Raw genomic sequence first — 21,228 nt, forward strand, 5'->3', positions numbered from 1 at the left:
TACAGCAACCTCCAGGGCTTACACCCCTGGTCTCAAAGGTGTGGTTTCCATTTAACTTTATTCTTTCAAGCTTCTCATTCTGAGAGTGCCCAATACCTAATGACATACTTTGCCTCTTGTAAAGCTGCTGTCCCGAAGCACCAATTCCTATATAGTGATTGTGAAATCACCTTTTCCTTTCTTTAGCCTGATCGTACAAGTCCATGTGAAACACTACACTAGATTAATTTATTCTGGGATTTTTTTTTTGTCTGCTATTTAAATTTTCCAGGGGCTGTTTACACATCACCCTCAATCTCTGCGATGTTTGAATCACTGCAGCATTCTTTGCCCTAACAAAATTATTTGAAAACCTAATAAACACTTCAATAAAGCAGCAGTTCGACAACATCTGTGGTATTTGGCATTACACTGTTCATAGCTACGGTTTGGTGCTAAAACGAGCAACGGTGAATATGTATGATACATAGGGTGACCAGATGTCCCGGTTTTTAGGGCTCTGTCCCGACTTTTTGGAGTCCTGTCCCGGTTTTTTTTATCCTGTGTTGGTCGCGCAGGCGTAACATCTGTCCTGGTTTTAGCCTTGACAAATATGGTCACCCTAATGATAAATGTATGTAAGAGTGGTAAGGCCTTTGATGATAATAAACTATGTTCAAATCCTTGAGTCGGCTCTCCTTGTAACCTTGGGCAAGTCACTTTAGCACTTATTCAAATTGTGCCCCAGGCCCAGGGAGAGAAAAGCCCCTATTCAGTATGCTGTGAAGCGGTTTCCCCCTTCATATGAATGGAGTGGAAATGTTCCCTAGGAGGGGAAAGTCATTTTTGCAGCATATTTAATAAGAATCTCTATGTTCCTCACACATCAAATAGTAGATTGAAAGGTCTTTGGTGAAAGGACTTGGGCGTTTCTGTGAAATTCTTCGCACAGCACTGCACACATTGTCAGCACTGTGTAACAAAAAGGTTGAATATTACCATTATTATTAACCCTTTCACTGAAAGGAGGACAGACTAGTCTTCCGGATTTGCACGTGGTCACAACCGGTCTCCGTTATCGTTCATTAAAATGGAGCAAAAATAGCATGATGTTCCCCGTGTGTTAGATGGACACCCGGCGCGCCAGCCCTCATGACATACAGGGAAAGGGTTAATGGTCGATGTGTTAGCCTAGTTCTTTCCATTTATTATGAAGTCTCATATTGGCTGCTAAATGGGTATAGAATTTTATTTTGTAAGCATTTTGCTAAATTGTTAACTTCTTCAGCCAAGGTGTTAAAGCAGAATACCCCCCATCTCCATCAAAAGCGGACCGGAATCAAGGGGTTCCCTGGAGCAGGTCCTGGGATTCTCCAGTTGCTGAGATTTTTGTACTTTTTTGTGCTGGTGTTTTACAAAAAAATAAATTAAAAAAAAAAACAGACATGGCGGCAAAGTCACCAATTAAAAAGTAGCTATGTCCATGTTGCAGCTTCCTATCTCCTGCCCCAGCTCGAGCATTACAAAGAACATATTCTCTGTCCGGGAGGAAATATTCTTTCCCCACGTATAGGAGAATTGATATCTCTGGAACTGCGACAATCCCAGACATGTGGGGGGCCATGGATCAACTGTGGAGAACTTCCCCGGTCCAGGTGATTAAAACACCCGTCCCCAAAACACGCCCGTTATTCTGAAGCCAGGGCACGTTGGTATGAATGGCTCCCGATAGCATTAACACAGTTCCCTTTTAAATCACTCCAAGTCCTGTAATATTTCCTCCACTTTATTGGGAAAAGGTAGCAGGGTACAGATACTTGTGGATGGTGTGTAGTGGTGATTATTAGTTAGGAACCGGTAAAAAGAGATGGCCTCACCAAGGGTTATAAACAGAAAAAGGTTCTTTACTCACTGTCTCCAGGGTTGAAAAGAGGAAGTGAGGTGCGGTGTGGGCAAAGGAATAGTCTAGGGACAGACCATGTCTGAACAAACAGGAGGGGGGGCAGACTAGTCCATTCTGGTGAGGATCTCAGAGACTGCTGTAGCAGCTCACTGATGTCATGCTCGCAGGCAAGGAGTGCAACATTGTTGCAAGCCACGCAGGCACAGTATGTGTCTGCAGACTCCATGCAGCTGGGAATAAAATCTGACAGGCAGAAACTGCAAAGGAGAGAGGGGGGTGAGTCAGAAATGTGGCTCTTGTTCCATAACACTCCCCGTCTGGTATCTGTAGATACCACTATATGGCAAGCTATGTGGAACATATGTGCAATACATACAACATAACAATATACTGCAAAACTCCATATTTCCATAGCAATGTGATACCGGCTGGTACCACTGGCATCAAAGTCCTTTGGCCAGGCCTTCCAGTAAGGGAAGCCAGGTGGGTGCGTAGCTCTTGGTTAGCTTGATGCACCACAATGTCTCTTAAAAGTCCACGGCACTGGTAACCAGTTTTTCCCCATCACAGTCCGATTTGGGCATTAGAAGGATAGTCTCTGTAATGGGTCTTAGGAAGGTTTTAACAATCCCATTCTGGGCCACTCGTACTTCCACTTTGCGAACCCTTTCGTCTTCGCTTGGGATAGTTCTTATTATAAGTCCCATGGGCCATTCATTTCTTGCCACCTGTTTATCTTTCAACAAGACCACATCCCCCACTTGGATATCTGGTTTCACTGTTTGCCATTTGTGGCGTTCTTGGAGTGTCACCAGATACTCACGTCTCCAGCGATCCCAAAATGTGTTGGCCAAGTACTGCACCTGTCTCCACTGTCGTTTGTGCATATCCTTAGAGTGGAAGCCTTCGACTGGGGTGGGGACGTTCCCTACTTTCTGGGTCAGCAGCATTGCTGGTGTCAAAACGCTTGGCGATTCTGGATCTGTTGACACTGGGATTAAGGGCCTAGCATTGACTATTGCTGATATTTCGGCCATGAATGTGGTTAGCACTTCGTGAGTGAGTCGAGTCAGGTCGGTTTTTAGCATTATAGAATCCAAGATACGCCTAACCACTCCGATCATGCGCTCCCATGCTCCGCCCATGTGAGAGGAGTGAGGAGGGTTGAATGTCCACGTGCACTCTTGGTCGCGCAGGTATCTTTGGATACTATTGTCTCTATTGTCCTTAGTGTTTATTTGTAATTCCTTGCATGCTCCAACGAAATTGGTACCACAATCGGAGCGTATTTGTTTAACTGGTCCTCTGACTGCAAAGAACCTTCTGAGGGCATTTATGAAGCTTGAAGCATCCATAGATTCTATAACCTCGATGTGTATAGCTCGTGTACTCATGCAGGTGAAGAGTACCGCCCATCGTTTGCTGTTTGCTAGCCCGCCTCTAGTTCTACGTGAGATGACCATCCAGGGCCCAAATACATCGAGTCCTACATAGGTAAAGGGGGGTTCTGTGTTAAGTCTGTCGACAGGTAGATCCGCCATCCTTTGGTCTTGGCTTTTGCCTCTCAGCATTCGGCACCTAACACATTTGTGGAGATTACTGGCCACGCACCTTTTCATGCCAACGACCCAAATGCCCGCCGCCCTAATGGCGCCTTCGGTGAAGTGTCGTCCCTGATGCATGACTTGTTCGTGGTAGTGGCGCACCAACAAAGTGGCGATGTGATGCCGGCCAGGGATGATAAGAGGGTTGCTTTCCTCCCTGCTCAGTTGGGACTTATTGAGGCGGCCTCCTACTCTCATGAGGCCGTCTTTGTCGATGAAGGGATTCAACTTCCAAAGTGGACTGTTTTCGTTAACACTCTTCTTTCCGCGAATGCATTTGATCTCTTCCGCATATGTTTCTCTTTGAACATGACTGAGAACAGTTTCCTTAGCCTTTGTAATTTCCTCTACGGTGCGCAGCTCTTTGCAGATGTGCCAGCCGTGGCAGCCGGTAGTTTTACCATCTGGTGTCTGGCGGAAGGAGGAGGCTATATGCCCGAGATGGGCTACTGTTCGCAGAAGAGCCGTCCACTTTGAGAAGCGTTGGAATCGATGTGATCCGAATGCGTTTTTGTGCGATACATTGGTGAGTACCACGGATACTTGTGGGGGCCTTATCTCCGTATCCTTTTCGGGATCCACGAGTTCAAAATCGTCAACTGGGGTTGGTAGCGTTTCCGCAGGCTGCGCAAGGAACATTGGTCCTGTGAGCCACGACGTATTCTGCAGTTGAGATGCGGGTACTGATCTGGTGGCGTGATCTGCGGGATTTTGCTCTGTGGGCACGTGGTGCCATTGTTCTGGTTGGGTTGACTTCCTGATTCTTTCTACACGGTTAGCTACGTATACGTAGAATCTCCTTTTCTTATTGTAGATGTATCCCAGTACCACCTTGCTATCTGTGTAGAGTTTGACGGCATCTGGTTTGCTGTCCATCTCATTCTCGATAAGCTCCGCCAGTTCTACTGCTAGCACTGCACCACACAGCTCGAGTCTGGGTATAGTATGGTCAGGTTGTGGCGCCAGCTTAGCTTTGCCAAGGATGAACCTGATGTGGCAACTTCCATCCACGTCCGTGGTTTTTAGGTAGGCCACCGCTGCTATAGCTTTGGTGGAGGCATCTGAGAACACGCAAAGCTCTTTGCTGTGTGCGGCGGTGAGAGATATAGGTGAATAGGGGCGTGGGATTTGAAGTTGCTCGAGGGCCTTCAAGGAGTGTTTCCACGTTTCCCACTCTTTCCGTTTTTCTGGAGGTAGTGGGGTGTCCCATTCCTGTTTTTCGAAGGACATTTCTCTGAGGAGGGACTTCCCTTGTATAGTGACAGGAGCCACGAATCCTAGCGGGTCGTAGAGACTGTTAACGGTGGACAGGACTCCGCGACGTGTGAAGGGTTTTTCTTCGATGGCTACCTGGAACGTAAAAGTGTCTGTTTTAAGATTCCAGCTTATCCCCAGGCTCCGCTGTATGGGAGGCGTGTCGGTCCCCAGATCCAAATTCTTGAGATCTGGTGCTTGATCATCTGCGTGGAACGCCTTCATCACTGTGGCACTGTTGGAAGCTATTTTGTGCAACCTTAGGTTGGCCTTTGCTAACATCTTTTGTGTCCTCTTGAGTAGATCTACGGCTTCTTCTTCGGTGGGAACTGATTTTAATCCGTCGTCCACATAGAAGTCTCTTTCGACGAAGCTCCTGGCGTCTTTCCCGAACTCTGCTTCCCCGTCTTGGGCCGTTCTTCTGAGGCCGTAGGCTGCCACTGCAGGTGATGGGCTGTTCCCGAAGACATGTACTTTCATGCGGTACTCCGTGATTTCCTTTTCTATGTCGTCATCTTGGTACCACAGGAATCTTAGGTAGTTACGGTTGTCTTCTCGCACAAGGAAGCAGTGGAACATCTGTTGAATGTCTGCGGTTACGGCGATAGGTTCCTTGCGGAAGCGGATCAGCACTCCCAGAAGACTGTTTGTCAGATCCGGCCCGGTGAGGAGAACATCGTTTAGGGAGACTCCCTGATGCTGGGCGCTGGAGTCGAATACCACTCGGATTTGGCCAGGTTTCTGGGGGTGGTAGACGCCAAACGACGGGAGGTACCAGCATTCTTCGCCTTCTTTCAGTGGGGGCGCCGACTCTGCATGGCCACTGTGGAAGATTTTTTGCATGAAGGCCACAAAGTGTTCCTTGGTCTCCGGTTTCCTTTGTAGGTTGCGGCGGAGCGAAGAGAGCCTAGACATAGCATGGTCTCTGTTGTTTGGGAGGCGTCTTCTTGGCGAGCGGAAAGGTAGTGGGGCCACCCAACTGCCCAATTCGTCCTTGAAGAGCTCCTTATCCATTAACCTCAAGAATTCTTTGTCTTCCATTGATGGCGCCTGTTTGTCGTCGTCCTTTGTTGTCTGGAACACTGTACTCCCTAGGTCATTGGGGTATTTTCTTGCCACAGGCGCGTCTCCGTAGTTCCTTTTGGTCTCGAGCTTCTCGTGGACCTGAAAGTGGTTCGGACAAGGTTTGAAGTGGGATATACGACCGTTTTCCAACAAGTTCGTATGTAGGGCGCCTACGTTGTCGGGTCCTCGTATCCTGTCTATGCATACTTCTCCAACTACCACCCATCCTAGATCGAGCCTTTGAGCGCTTGGGCCGTTGTGGTCCCCATTTCGCTGTTCGCGGATCTTGTGTGCTCTCATGATGTCTCTGCCAAGTAGCAGCAGGATCTGGGCATCTTCGTCTAGTGGTGGGATATGATCGGCAATGGTTTTTAGTTGGGGATGGTGTCGCGCCACGTCTGGCGTGGGGATCTCAGTCCTATCTTCTGCCATGTGATTGCACTCGATGAGTGTGGGAAGGGGCATGCTCACTTTGCCGTCTATTGAGCATATGGTGTAGCCATTCACTCTTCTCCCTGTAGTCTCCATTCGCCCTGCGCACGTTCTGAGAGTGTAAGGAGAAGTACTGTCTTGTATGCCGAACATATCGAAGAATTCTGACCTGACCAGCGATCGGTTGCTCTGGTCGTCGATGATTGCATACATCCGTTTGGCTCTTTGGGGTTGTCCCTCAGGGTGCACTGCTACCAGACATATTTTAGAGCAAGATCTACCGTCGTTTCCTTCTCCGCATACTTCTGTGCATTTGGATGCTACTGACGTCAGGGGGGGGGTGTCTCCCACTTCTTCCTCCCCGCCCTGCTTTGTCGGAGGGTTAGGGGCTTTGCTTGCTTTGGGCTTCATAGCTTCCGGGTGTAGGGCGGCTATGTGCCTGTCGCTATCGCACTCTGTGCATTTCATAGCTTCTTTGCAGTCCTTGAATAAATGAGTTGTGGAAGCACAACATTTGAAACAGGCTCCCCATTCCCTGAGTAGGTTCTTTCGCTCCTCTATGGGTTTCATCCTGAATCCGAAGCACTTGTTAAGTGGATGCGGCTTTTTGTGGATAGGGCATTCTTTGTTAAGGTCCCTTGGTTTTTTGTCCCTGTCGGCCGTCTGGCTGGGACTCGCGTGGGTCGTAGGGGGCACGTCCGTCCTGTGGACCGAGATGGGTGTTCTGGAGTCCTTGCACCTTGCTGTTGACCTTTCGTTCCTCGGGTGGCTGGTGCTGGATGTGGTTTGCGCCCCTAAGATGAAGCTGGGGTCGTTTCTTGTCTTTGCCGCTTCGCAGATGAAGCTCACGAAGAATGAGAATGGGGGGAAGACAACCTGCTTCTCCCTTTTGTATTTGGAACCTTGTGAAAGCCACCTTTCTTGGAGGTTGAAGGGTAGCTTCTCCAGGATGGGTCTCACTCCACGAGCTGAATCTAGGGCGTTGAGACCCATTAAGGAATGGTCTTTCCTTGCGGACTCCAGTTCTTGCAGCAGGTCTCCAAGATCTCGTAACTTCGAGTAGTCTTTACTCGTGATCTTGGGGAAGCTCTCGATTCTTTTGAAGAGTGAATCCTCGACTGCTTCAGGGCTGCCATAGGTCTCTTCTAGCCTTTCCCACACTAGGTCCAGACCTACTTGGGGTTGATGTGCATTTGCCGTCCGAAGTCTCTGCGCTTGCTCCCTGGATACGTTCCCCAAGAACTTAACTAACAAGTTGAACTCTTCCCTTGCTGAGAAGTCCAAGCTGTCGATTGCGTCTTTGAACGTGAACTTCCACGTCCGGTAGTTCTCAGGGCGGTCGTCGAAGCTGATGAGTCCTGCGTGCACCAAGTCGCGCCGGATCATGTACTTGGCTATGTCTGTCAGACCTGAGACGTCGGCGCGTTTGCCCCGTTCTGAGGTAGTTGCTGGGACGGTCTGTGCGGTCGCCTCTTCCTTGGCGTGGACGCGTGATGGCTGCTGGCCAGTGTGAGGGGCTGTTTTCTCCCGCTTGGGTGTACCTGGATTACGAGCCTGTTGTGGTGCATCCGTGTGCGCTCTGGCGTGTGGATCACTGTTGCGGCTGTGGCTATCCCAGGCAGCGTATGCCATTGACAGAGCAGCGTCTTCTCCTCGTGGTGCTAGCGAGTTTTCGGTGTCTGTGGTGTCACTCCCTCCGTGTTGAGATGGTGCGCTGGTGTTTACACTGAAGAGGCTCCTTACGTAGTCTTCAGTGCGTTGGGCTGGATCCTCTGAGGCTATCCGTCTGTACGGTAGCTCCCCGCCGTCCTGTCTCGCAGCTGCTTCTAGGACTTCAGCTTGGGCTATGGCGGCAGCGGCGTCCTCTTCTTTGCTTAGAGCCTCTAGATCCGCGTCTAATTCGGCCTTTCTACGCGCATTGGCAGCGGCGGTGGCATTAGCAGCGGCATTGGCAGCGGCGGCAGTGGCAGCGGCAGCGGCATTTGCAGCGGCGGCGGTAGCAGCGGCGGCAGCGGCAGCGGCGGCGGCATTCTGCTCCTCTTCTTCTATGCGCGCTCTTTCTGCCCTTACGGCTGCCTCTCTCCGACCATATTCGGCCCTGGCACGTGCGGCCTCTGCTGTGGCTCGCGCCTTGGTAGCGCTCGCGCTTGCGCTAGACGCGTGAGATTGCATTGATCTTGCTGACCTTGATGAGTGTCTGGATATGCTTGAGCGCTGCGATGCAGTTTCCAGCAAAAGGTCTTTTCTCTGGTCTTCTGCCTCAGTAATAGTGGTCTGCACGAAGCCGTCACGCTCCAGGTCAGTTGCCTCCTGCTGGTCGCGTTCGCTGAGGCTTTCCTCTGTGTTAATTCTTTTTAGGTAGGCGAGATATGTTTGTGACAGCATTTGGTAACGTTTGTGACTTGACCTCAATTGGGCTATAGCTTGCCTAATTTGTTTCTCCTGATCACTAGTGCTTGCAACGTTACATATTTCACGACCAGTGTCCTCCCAGGCCTTCTCTAACCTTTCGCGGTGTGCTTCAATGTCGCTCTCATATTTTTCGCGGGCCTTTTGTGTCAGTGTGACTGTCCGTTTAGGCCTTGCGCCTGCCTGCGCCTGTTGCAGATGCGCAGCGGTCTCTGTGTCTGAGAGATCGCTTTCCTGCGTGATGTCTGGTGAGGCTCTGAGTTCTGCCATGCTGTAGGTGTGTGTAGGCCTTTGCCAGTGCGTGTGGCGTGCGGTCTTTTACCTTGTCAGCGATGGGCGTCTGTCTCAGATGATGCCGAGCGGTGTCCTGCAGCGTGCAGCGTTGGGGTAGCTGTACTTACAGATGTCCGTTGGCTCCTCACTGTGGGGCTAAGCAGCGGGTGGACTCAGACAGAGAAAAAGGCAATTAGGTATTGTGAGAGAAGCACTGTTAGTTGCAAGGCTGCTGTGCAGTTTGCTGTATAAAGCTTGCTGCCCTGTCTGGCAGAGTGAAGCTGCTGCTTGTCCTGGGGTGCAGAGACTATTCTGTATAGCATAAAGTCTTTGAGTGGTAGCTGCTGTGTGATTCCTTTGTGTAGTATTAGCAAAGTAAGGCTGCTCACTGTCTTTGCATAAAGCTGTGGTAGTTTGCTGTGTAGAGGCTTGTGGCTCTGTGTAGCAACGTGCTTGTGCAATGTGGTGAGAGACTGCTGTTTATTTATTTGCTACGTAAGCTGCTCGCTTGTATCTTTAGCATAAAGGCTGTGGGTAGCAGCTCCTCTGTGTGTATTTCCCAAGGCACACGGTCCTCTTTTTACTATTCTGAAGCCAGGGCACGTTGGTATGAATGGCTCCCGATAGCATTAACACAGTTCCCTTTTAAATCACTCCAAGTCCTGTAATATTTCCTCCACTTTATTGGGAAAAGGTAGCAGGGTACAGATACTTGTGGATGGTGTGTAGTGGTGATTATTAGTTAGGAACCGGTAAAAAGAGATGGCCTCACCAAGGGTTATAAACAGAAAAAGGTTCTTTACTCACTGTCTCCAGGGTTGAAAAGAGGAAGTGAGGTGCGGTGTGGGCAAAGGAATAGTCTAGGGACAGACCATGTCTGAACAAACAGGAGGGGGGGCAGACTAGTCCATTCTGGTGAGGATCTCAGAGACTGCTGTAGCAGCTCACTGATGTCATGCTCGCAGGCAAGGAGTGCAACATTGTTGCAAGCCACGCAGGCACAGTATGTGTCTGCAGACTCCATGCAGCTGGGAATAAAATCTGACAGGCAGAAACTGCAAAGGAGAGAGGGGGGTGAGTCAGAAATGTGGCTCTTGTTCCATAACACCCGTGTGGATTTGCTACTTTGAATTGTGAAATGAATCAGTTGGAAAAAAAAAATCTAAGCGATTTGCAATTTCTGTGACTTCAGAGCAACTTCTGATGATTTCTGCCTACATTGTAAAAATGGCCTTGACTGCGAATTGTGAAAGGTTGCCTGGATTGAGCATGAGAAGAGGAGATCTCAGGGCAGGTGACACTGATGCTTTCAGCAAGGTTAGGCAACTCCTTTGTATTTACTTCTACATGACATTCTCAGAAGTCCATAGATTGGGCAGAGAGAGCCATTGTAAATTCTGAAGTGACAACGTCACATAACTGAAATACTTCCCAGGGTTTAGGTGAGAATGTGGTTGGGGGATTTTGCGGCGCGATGCAGAGACATCTCTTCCGTGAATGCAATGGTACTTCAAAAATGTCTTCTGTGACCTTGCATTTTGATGTGGTCTTTGCAAGTCTGCAAGTCTTTGTAGAGCGGCCATTAATGCATTCACTGCAAGCAGAGCCTCAAACTCCATGACTTTGCTCTGCAGCTTTGAAATTAAATACGAATGCACCTTTAACCATTTTACTGCCAGAGAGATGTGAAGAGGAGGTGAAGGTTGCACCCTCTGGCAGTTAAGTAATTAAGCGTGAATTAAAACGGAAGCGGTAACTGGGTTAAGGGTAGATTAATGTTGACTTGACCCTTGAATAGGAGAATCCAGGTGAAAATACCCATTTGTTTGCTACAAACTTCCAACAATGTTCTACTTCTTCTATTGCAAACCACACCTCAGGTCAATGCTTTCTGGGAAGTAGTAGGTTGTTTTACTGGTCTCATCTAATCGAGTCTTTTGTTGCCTTGAAGAATTAGCCGAACATTGAGAGCTTGTTGAGTGCTTTGGTAGAAAAGCAACAGGGACATACAGCAGTAATTCACCATGTTGTTATTTCAACAGAGGTTTTAGCCCATTACAAATGACAAGAGATGGAGTACTGTAAGAAAGACTTTACAAGACATTGATTTGGGCCTTTACTAAAACTGAAAGCATTTTTAACAGTTGCCCCACCTTTAACTTACATGTCAGCGAAGAAAAAAAAACAACACATGAAACGGTCATTCACCAAGTATTATTTAAGGGAAACAAAACAAAGTGTTCTCTTTTAAATTGAGCTGAATGGAGATGTACGTGTCCTGGCACAGGTAAGCTCTATTTGAAGACAAGTATCGCTCTTACCGAGCTGAAAAATTAAGCTCTCGAACAAATACTAACAACACTTTTACGTGACGATATAAAAATCATTGGGGAATGCACGATGGGTATCACAGAGGAACTGGCAAAGCAGCACTGAAGAGGGTAAACCAGTCGCCAACTTAAAAAGATGGTAACATTAGGAAGACGTTACTCACTCATTAGATTGGGGATGTGCAAGAGGAGGAGTTTGCAGAGGGAGAGAGGCAGTGGGAAAAACACACTGCACTGCCAACTGCAAAATAGCAAAGCATGAACTCGGAAACGGTCTGCTCAAACATGCATACAACCGTATCCCACCCAGGAGACAGTAGGCAGGGCATTTAGGCTTTTTGCATGGCAGTGGTTAACTCAAATGTCTACATCAGTTTGGCACAGTAACCATCACATCCCCGTGTCTGTTATTATGTCTCTCTCTTGTATGTTTATCATTCACTTACAACATTTCTCCGGTGTTGCTGAAGCTCAGTGATAGTTGGCCGTTGGGATTTCAAGCCGTATTAAGACGAGAACAATGGTGTAATCAGTGGCTCAGGCACTTTGACTGAATCACGTGTGCTGAAGCCGGGATATCCTTAAAAACAGATCTGTTGGGGGTTCTTGAGGACTGGAGTTGGGATCTACTGGACTAGAGTACTTGTGATGCAGTGCGGTGCCCTCTTATTATCAAGGGTATATAAAGTGCCAACATATGTTATGCTGAAGAATAGTACAATGAGGTGTACCTATTAATTCATAGTGCGAGTGAGAGTATTTCAAGTCTACACATGGAGTGATAGACTCAAAGATCCAAGGAAGTCTCAAGCTGGAAGGACAAGCAGAACCTACCCCCCCCCCCCCTCCTTCCTTATGCCATCAAAAACAGAGAGCGGCAAGAGAAGGTGAAACTAGAAATGGAGAAAGGAAGGAAGTTGTGAGATGAGGATAGAGAAACATTAAATGAATTAGCTGAGCTATTGAAAAGGTTGCAAGGCAGGGCGTTAAGGATCTAGCAATAGGGTTCTTTCTGGTGGGGATATTATGTTTGGTAGGCTGGTGGCATTAAATTGGATTTAACAGCAGGTAATCACATCTAAAAATCTGCTCTAATGGGAACTAACCCAATTAAAGAGTGTGTGTGTGTGTAAAGACTATAGATGCACTAGCAGTGAACGTGTCAGGGTAATACATCTTCGACATACTTTACAGACTTACTTTGAATCAATCTTTTTTTTATTGGCATCAAACACATAATGTACTTATATATCTACAGCGGTGTCATAGGCACATGGCAACATATACTTTATAGAATTTCAATCAGAAGATTGACACATTTGTGATTGTGTGTGATCCCTTGTGATCTTATCCTAACCCAGGGGTTGTGAACTCCAGTCCTTAAGAGCCACCAACAGGTCAGTTTCAGCTGTTAACTGAGCCACTGATTGAGCCACCTGTGCTGAAGCAGGGATATTCTGAAAAACCGACATGTTGGTGGCCCTTGAGCACTGGAATTGGCTACCCCTGTCCTTAGGCATTTTAACTCCTAAAGAGTAATCATAAGATATATAAACACACTCCCATTTCAAACCTTGACGTGAGCTTCTTACCTTGCTTTGCTTCCTATCCAGATAGAATTGATGTTGGCTAATGGCCATAGCCCAAATGGACTTTATGAGAGCTGGACAGGCATACCATGTGTGCACAGCAATTGCACCATGTCCAAAAGTTCGCCTGGTAACAGAGGCCCTGCAAGCAGAACAAAAAAAAAAATGAGCTGTGATTTCCTCTGGACACACAAGAAAGACATGAGAGGGGGAAGTATAAATCAGTTTATGACTGCATTTAACAAAAACAGCTTACTTCCTGCCAGGTCCAGTAATCATGAGCTGGTCTCTGGCTTTCATTAACCCATTAGTTGCTGGAGAGAAATTGACCCAAGCCCTCACCAGCTTTTGACAGTAATTTTATCATTTTTAAAAAAAATAACAATACAATTTTTTTTATTGTGCTGTGCTCTGAAGTGGGAATTCCTCGTACAAGACCCAGTTTCCGCTCTGTGCGTCTTTGGCAGAAAACTGAGTTTCAGCAAAAAGTAATTCGATTGTATGCACTTTAGACAGGGGACGAATTTAACTTGTATTACACTGCACATAAATCCATGTATACAATAATGATATAGATCTACAGTATATATATATATATATATATATATATATATATATATATATATCATACACATTTGAAGTGATTATATATATACATATACACACACATATACACATATACACATATATATACACACACACGTCTCAGTTATCCGACCTAAACGGGACCGAGACCATGTTGGATAACCGAAAATGTTGGATAATCAGGAAACATGAGGGGGGGGGGGTGAAACAAATCAAATATTAATGCAGTCTGTATGTAATATTTTAAATGTGGCACAGTATAAGTTTTTATAATACATACACATATGTATTAGGTTTATTAATAGAGAACATAATTATTCAACAGTTATTGCTTAAAGAAATGAGTTACGCAGCGAGTGGTGGGAGCGGGGCGCGCAGACGTTGTATAACCAGGACTCTACTGTACATGTTTTTAATATGAACTTGTTTTATGCTTCTGAAGTGGTTTATAATAGGATGCTTTGCACAAACACATGCAGCCACATCTGGGGTGGAAACGCTAGCAGCAGATTTCTGGAGTCCATGTTTACATGGCAGCCTCCAAAGTAACAATGCTCGTATTATTACCCAATTACAGTACAGCAAGCTAAGGCACAAGGGAAACAAATATGCTTCAATGGATAGTGTGCGAGGTGGAGCAAAGGAATAAACCCCTAGCCTTGTTTATACACCCGTTAGTGGCCCTTGAGGACTGGAATTGCCACCCCTGCCCCAGACTGCATAATGCAAGCGTGATCTGAGACCAACGAGAGTATGAATTCATTATGGATCTGCAAAGCATCACGTGTTACTAGGTCTATTTCTTTTCTATTGGGCACAAACTGTTATTTCCGTGAATCATAAATCTTAGTTATGAGGTGCTGATTGTGTCGCGATGGGTTTTAACACGAGCTGCTAGTTATGGTAACTAATTCATTGGACATCCTCCTGGCACGAGTGAAGGGCAATCTTTTAGCCTATGAAAGAACAGGCAAGTTTGATTCTATAAAACACTTCGCAACTAAACCAGGTGCAAAGGGGGAGACAGAGGTATCACTCGCCTACATTAAGCTCCCAAAACATATCACTGTCATATGTTGGTTTTAGCAACGATATAACGTGAAGCATTGAGGTTTAGCAAACAGGATTTGGATGGAATTTAAGCACGTAGTTCTGCTCTCGTATGTTAATATTCAGGGGGATTGCTGTTAATGAAACAATCAACTCTGGTGGTTAAAGCGCTGGACTCAAATCAGGGGTGCTCAACTATGGTCTTCTAGACCAGGGGTGTGCAAACTGGGGGGCGCGCGAGATTTTCCAGGGGGGCGCAGCGGTTACAGAGACTGTGCGAGGCCTCTGCAACTTCCCTTACCTTCACCGACGCGTCGCCATGGCAACAAATTACTTTGTGTGACCCCGCAGCGTCATTTGACGCTGGCGACAAGGTAAGGTGGGGGGCGCGAGCAAGGGGGGGAGGGGGTGGGGAGAGCAGGCAGGGGGGCGCAGACTGAAAAGTTTGCGCACCCCTGTTCTAGACCCCAACAGGTCAGGTTTTCAGGATATCCCAGCTTCAGCACGTGGCTCAAATCAGACCCTGCTTCAGCACAGGTGGCTCAATACGTCCTTGTTTCAGCACAGGTGGCTCAACCAGTCAGTCTGAGCCACCTGTGCTGAAGCAAGGATATCCTTAAAACCTGACCTGTTGGGGGTCTTGATGACTGGCGTTGAGCACCATCGGTGTAAATCCCTCACTCCCAGTCCACATGTACCAAATATTATGCTGGAAGCTGTTTAAGGGTGGGGATAGACCGCGGACGCTCTATTCTTAATATACTGTACAGAGCTGCGTACACCAACAGTTCTGTACCTGCAGAAAATAGAACACGAATGTTTGCTGCTGAGAAATACTGGAACTTTATAAAAAATAAGAGTTAAACCAGGAGACTAAAAAAAAACAAATTGACTTGCTGCACACGTGTGTGTATGTGTCTGTGCATGTGTACAGGTACCGTTTATGTTGCGTGTGCATCTCATTTAACACCTTTCCGTATCTAAACATCATCTGGCAGCAAAAAGGTAAAAAAGAAGTGATGGAACCTCTTTATGTATATGTATAAAAATAGCACCGACTGGAATAACTTCATAACATGCTGCTGTATTCATTTGCACACATTACAGCCCCTGAAATCATTTGTATCCTTTTGGATCCACAAAAATGTTTACATTTTATTCAATATAGTAAATAAATACTGTAGGTCAGAGGTGCTCAACTCCAGTCGTCAAACCCCCCCTCCTCCCAAAAAAATGTCAGGGGCCCAATCAGTCCCTGCTTCAGCACAGGTGGCTCAGAGGCTCAGTCAAAGACTGAGCCCCCTGTGCTGAAGCAGGGATATCCTGAAAACCTGACCTGTTGGGAGGGGGGGCTTGAGTACTGGAGTTGAGCCCCCCTGCTGTAGGTACAGATGAAGTCACTAGTGTAGACTGGCTTAGAAATCACAAATGGTGCATTTATTGTTTCAGGTCCACGTCTCGGCTCAGACCGTGAACTTTCTCACCTTGAATAAAACTAGCGTTTGGGATTCTCCATCACGTCCCACCCGAGTGCTTCCTTCTATAGTATTTACTATTTTACTTCTGTATTTAGAATTTACTATAGTGGGCTGGGATGCACTCCCAGTATGGGATAGCAGCCGCGCCAGTATACCCAGCGTGATTTTCCAAGATACAGGTTTTATTCAATGACAGCCAAGACAGTATTTAGGCAATTTAACCCCTGCTGTGCCGAGAGGTATGGGCTGCAGTGTTAACTCCTTTGGTAGGATATGGAAGGCCAGGGTTCTAGTACCAGGCTTTCTATAAATGTACCAGTCAAACCAAGTTCTATTAAAATGGAGAAAATTTACATTTATTTTGCTACGGCGTAACAGGGTGAAAGCAAAACTGTACAGACCCAATCCTATAGCCTAGGGGTGCTCAACTCCAATCCTCAAGGCCCCCCCCCCCGCCCCAGCAGGTCAGGTTTTCAGGATATCCCTGCTTCAGCACAGATGGCTCAATCAGAGGCTCAGTCTCTGACTGAGGGCTTGAGCGCCCTTGCTACAGCCAACACCACTTCCGAGACAGCGACAATATGATCATGAGAAACGCGCGCAGGACGGACACTTTTATTTACCAGCCTACCCTTTCACTTGCTTTCTTAACCCTTTCGCTGCCGCGATGCCCACGGCTCTGCCAGCAAAGAGGAAACAGCGCCCAAGACAAAACCAAGAGATTTCTTAGGTGGAAAAAGGGGGAAAAAAAGAGCGGTCGCCTTACCTGCGCGGGTCATGAACTTCCACCGAAAACTTCTTCTCTCTGAAGTAAAGGTTTTCCAGCTGTCGCCATTGGAAGATCTGGGCAAAAGCACAGCTGGAATCAGTCACCTTGCACACTAGCAGGAGGGGTACAAAGTCATAGCAGTCTCTCTCCCTAACTCCTCGCCTGAGAACAAAGTGTCCTCCGCACAAAACCCCAAACGTGCTCCGAGACTCGAGTTTCTCAATGGGAGGAGAGGCAGGAAAGTGGGTGTTATTTGCCTGCCCCGTGTGTCTCTCTTTCTTTTATACGCTGTTCCCGGCAAACAGATGATTTCTGTTTCCCCTTCAAGCCTCTGCTAAGTAGAAAGAAGAAGTAAATCTCAGGAGCAAGCAGTAGCCATCTGCAAAGGCAGCTTCCTCCTTCACAAGTGGTGAAATGGCAAGGAATTCAAATTCCCCTGTCTCCCATTGGAACAAACCGCTTCCTGCCCACTAAATGTGTAATATGTGTCCCTGACAAGCACTATTGCTTGGAGCAGCTAGAAAGCCCAGAGGAGGGTGGGGGCTGGGGGCTGACCTTAATTCAAGGCAAGGCAACATGAGATAACAATGTGAGCTTGTACAGAACTGCGCTCTCAATATGCAGAGCAGGCAGAGAGAAGGGAGAGCTTTGCTTTATACAAAGCACGCAACACCGCGCTGGGATCTGAATGGAAGCAGGCAATCTGTAACCTCTTCGGGATTAGATTGTGAGCTCTTCGGGGCAGGGACTCCGCCTATTCCCATGATGTGTTATATTATTATGTCACATGTATTACTGCTGGGAAGCGCTATGTACATGGATGGCGCTAAAGATATACTGTACGTACATACATAAACATTAAAGCTATCCAGTGGCCAAAGCATAATGTTCCGAGGTGGTTTCCCAGTACCACTGCTTTCTAAACACACCGGTTTTAACTTTGTTAACATTCCCGTTCCACCTACAGTACCATTGCAAAGAGAAAATGCAGTCACCTATGACTCTCACTTTGTTTTTAGAACCTAAATGTCGTAGGAATATATCTAAAAAAATATGGATCGGAGATTTATTTATCATTTTACATTTTGACATTTTTATTACACTCACACTTTTTTATTTTTTTATTTTTTTTATGCCACTTCTACACCGAAGATACTTTATATACATGTACTGGTACGCAAAGTTCGTTAGCGAATCACAAGTAAGTAACGAATAACTGCAAACCGTACAAAAGGCATGTTAAAATAACAAGCTGTTCTTATATACATAAATATATATATATTTGTATTCTAACCACTGAAAGCTATTGAACACGTGTAACTCCTTCACAGCCAGAGAAGCATGAAACACTTATACAAAAACACACAGGCAACATAGGAGTTAAATAAAAGTAGTAGAAACGATGTTACATGGTTCAGTGGTTTCATTTTATTGCAAGTTCAATGTTAATTGCAGAATTGGACAGGCTTGTTTTACAGGCTTATGTATGACAACGACAATCCGCTTACAATATGCCACCAGCCTTATTGATCTGAGGTACAGAGGCTATTCAAAAACAGAACTGCCTCTCACTGGTTCAAAATACAAATGTAGCCCAAGGGTGGCCACCTCCAGTCCTCAAGGGCCACTAACAGGTCAGGTTTTCCGGATATCCCTGCTTCAGCACAGAAGGCTCAATCAGTGGCTGAGTCAACAAGCTGATATCCCTGTGCTGAAGCAGGGATATCCTGAAAACCTAGTGGCCCCTGAGGACTGGAGTTGGCCAGTGAAACACTGCTCAAAAAACAAGTTACTCTTGCTTTATACTCCTTAATTGAAGTGTAAGCTCCTTGGGGCAGAGAGATTCCCTCTTCCAAGTGACTACTTGTACAATGTGCAGACACAGAGCAACACACAATTGTTCCTATGAACGGGAAAGATTCCAGCAAAGGAAATACCGAAGATGTTGCTGACATTATGTGACAGCTTTGTTGCGTAAAATAATCCCTGCATTCTCCTTGCTACTTGCATAAATGAATGCTATAATGTTCGATATTATTAAACAAACCGGCATTGTGTCATCGTAACAGAATCGTTTGCTTTAGTTAATATCTTCTCATCGTTTCCTGTTATTGTCTAAACAGTAGCATTGGAATCCTGGAGCATTGGATCCACTGCTCACAATACGATGAACAATTAGTTTCCTGTTTAGTCAACAGGATTACTGAATAAAATAGAAAGGCCATTTGAGACAAAGTGACACATTGACTAAGCAGTGCTAAACTACAAGGGGTCATATTTAAGCCTTAAGACATCTGACAGCCCATTCACTTAAACGGGTCATATAAGATATACATCACATTTCAGCAGCACTTAGTACATATTGCCCCAAATGCTTCTTTGCTACATTTTTTAAATGCTTCCCTTTAATGTAGCTCAACATTACCACAAAAATGTGACCATCTAAGACAAGGGTTCCCAACCTTTTTCACACTGCGCACCCCCCAGCTAGAAAATATTTGTTCTGTGAACCCCTAATTAATACATCTTATTGCCTACTGACCAGATTACTGCTAACAAAACTGTGACCGATCCAGGCAGTATAGTGTCCTGAGCTTGTGGGGGGAACACACACTTAATAAGGCCCCAGACTGCACCTCTGTGTGCAGGCAGCATGGGGGGAATATAGCTGTCATTTACTGCCGGAGCTTCCGAAGTCACGCCCCACAATGCCTTGCTGCTGTGGATGCTCGTGCAGTTTGAGGCCTTACAAAGTGTGCCGTCCCCACACGGGCTCAGGAACCGTCTATACTGCCTGGGATCCACCATTACATATCTTTTTGGAGCGAACCCATTGGAGACTTCTTTCGAACCCCTAGGAGTTCTGGAACCCCCTCTTGGGAATCACTGATCTAAGAGACGCAGCTTGGATGAAAACCTGCTGCTTGTTGTGTGATGGTAGTAGGGAGAATAAAGCACAGCTACTTTTTTATTTAGAATCCCAGGGTGCGACTACTTTTTTTAATTACCTTATTAACTGATTTTCTTTGGGGGGGAAAATAAAATGCATTTGTTCCTATTGACTCTCCCAGTTCCCTTTCTAGAGAATAAATATCATATACAGTACAGCTTTCAAAAGTGACGGGCAAAGCAATTTGCTCCATAGTTTAACAGACGTAAAATGTCTTCAAACCGGCCCGTAGCACTTCTTCTGAAATCACTTTAACACCCATCTTAACCCTTCCGTGTCCAAGGAAAAGAATGCGTTGCCGACCTCTCCGGCACTGCAGGGTTTAAGCAAAGGCTCGCCGCTACCACCATGCCTATAGTAACCAACAATACAGGACCGACGTGATAACCATCTTTAAAGTTCCCACACAACTTTCACAGATGCTGGCAACAAAGGCATGGATCTAAGAAAGGAGAAAATGAAGTATGCATACGGTAGTTACATAGTAGATGAGGTTGAAAAAGACATATGTCCATCGAGTTCAACCCATGTTAAATTGAGACACGTTTAGATGATTTACAGCTGAGCCGAACGCGCTTAACGCGCCGTGCCGCGCCACTGGGAAAACCGTGACCAGGTCTGACTGACGGGTGAGGGCACTGGACGTGTTTCAAATCTTTCCAATCGCTAGATCAGCAACACAATAGTCTTATAAATGAGCATGACCGTGCCTGCATGTTCTCAGAATGCCACACAGCTCACCGGAGAAAGCCCGGCGTCCGCGCTCCTGACAATTTGTTCTCAGTTCCGATTCCAAATGTAGTTAAGTGTAAAATGCTGTAATTCTCAGCAGTGTAATGATACTGATTACATGTTAAGAGGCACTCCCACTTAGCTCACAAGAACATTGGTTTAAACACTTCATCAATTTAGTTGGCTTCCTCAGAAAGTTAAAATCGTTCTTAAAGCAGCAGTCCAAGTTGCTGTTTATTTATTTATTATTTTCCCCTTTCATATGTGCACCAATGCAATCCACATGATAAGTAATTAGCTAAGTTGCCGATCGATCGGCGAAGATTCAGCTCAGGGGTTCACTAAATGGCTGTCAGTGCAGCAGAAGAGGACCAACGATGCAAAGTTCTGTGGGGAAGATCATGTGATCTAGATACAATTGGTGCACTGCTAGAGAGAGGGCGGGGCTCAAAAAGGGGTGTGCCAGAGTCTGTTTCAGAAGAGGAAGGGGATGTGACTTTGTAAACTGTTGCTATAGAAACAAAAAATGCCCGTTACATTATAATACATTAAAAATCTAATTCAGAGTTGTTTAAAAAAAATTGCTGCAAGTATTTTCTCATAGTACAAAATGGATTTATTTAAAAAAAACACATGTAGATTATTGCTTGGTCTGCAGCTTTAAAGGTGCAATCTGCCCTAAGGGAGACGGAGCGGCTCAGTGAGTAAAGACACTGACTGGCACCGAGTTTGAAGCAGGGGAACCTGGTTCAAATTCCGGTGTCGGCTCCTTGTGACCTTGGGCAAATCGCTTTATCTCCCTGTGCCTCAGGCACAAAAAAAACAT

General features: G+C 46.3%; 1 protein-coding gene across 8 annotated transcripts in view; it reads right to left on the reverse strand.

Moving 5' to 3' along the window:
* The window catches only part of FRMD4A (FERM domain containing 4A), a 523,694-nt gene that overhangs the window by 41,935 nt on the left and 460,531 nt on the right, over positions 1-21,228 (reverse strand). For all 8 annotated transcript variants that reach the window (XM_075599524.1, XM_075599522.1, XM_075599523.1 and 5 more), the window contains exons 12-13: positions 16,718-16,794; positions 12,842-12,980 (exon numbers count right to left, since the gene is read on the reverse strand). In XM_075599524.1, coding sequence (XP_075455639.1) covers positions 12,842-12,980; positions 16,718-16,794 — 216 coding nt within the window. The remainder of the gene's footprint in view (positions 1-12,841; positions 12,981-16,717; positions 16,795-21,228) is intronic.

This window comes from Ascaphus truei, chromosome 5, assembly GCF_040206685.1.
Source record: "Ascaphus truei isolate aAscTru1 chromosome 5, aAscTru1.hap1, whole genome shotgun sequence".
Lineage (NCBI taxonomy): Eukaryota > Metazoa > Chordata > Amphibia > Anura > Ascaphidae > Ascaphus > Ascaphus truei.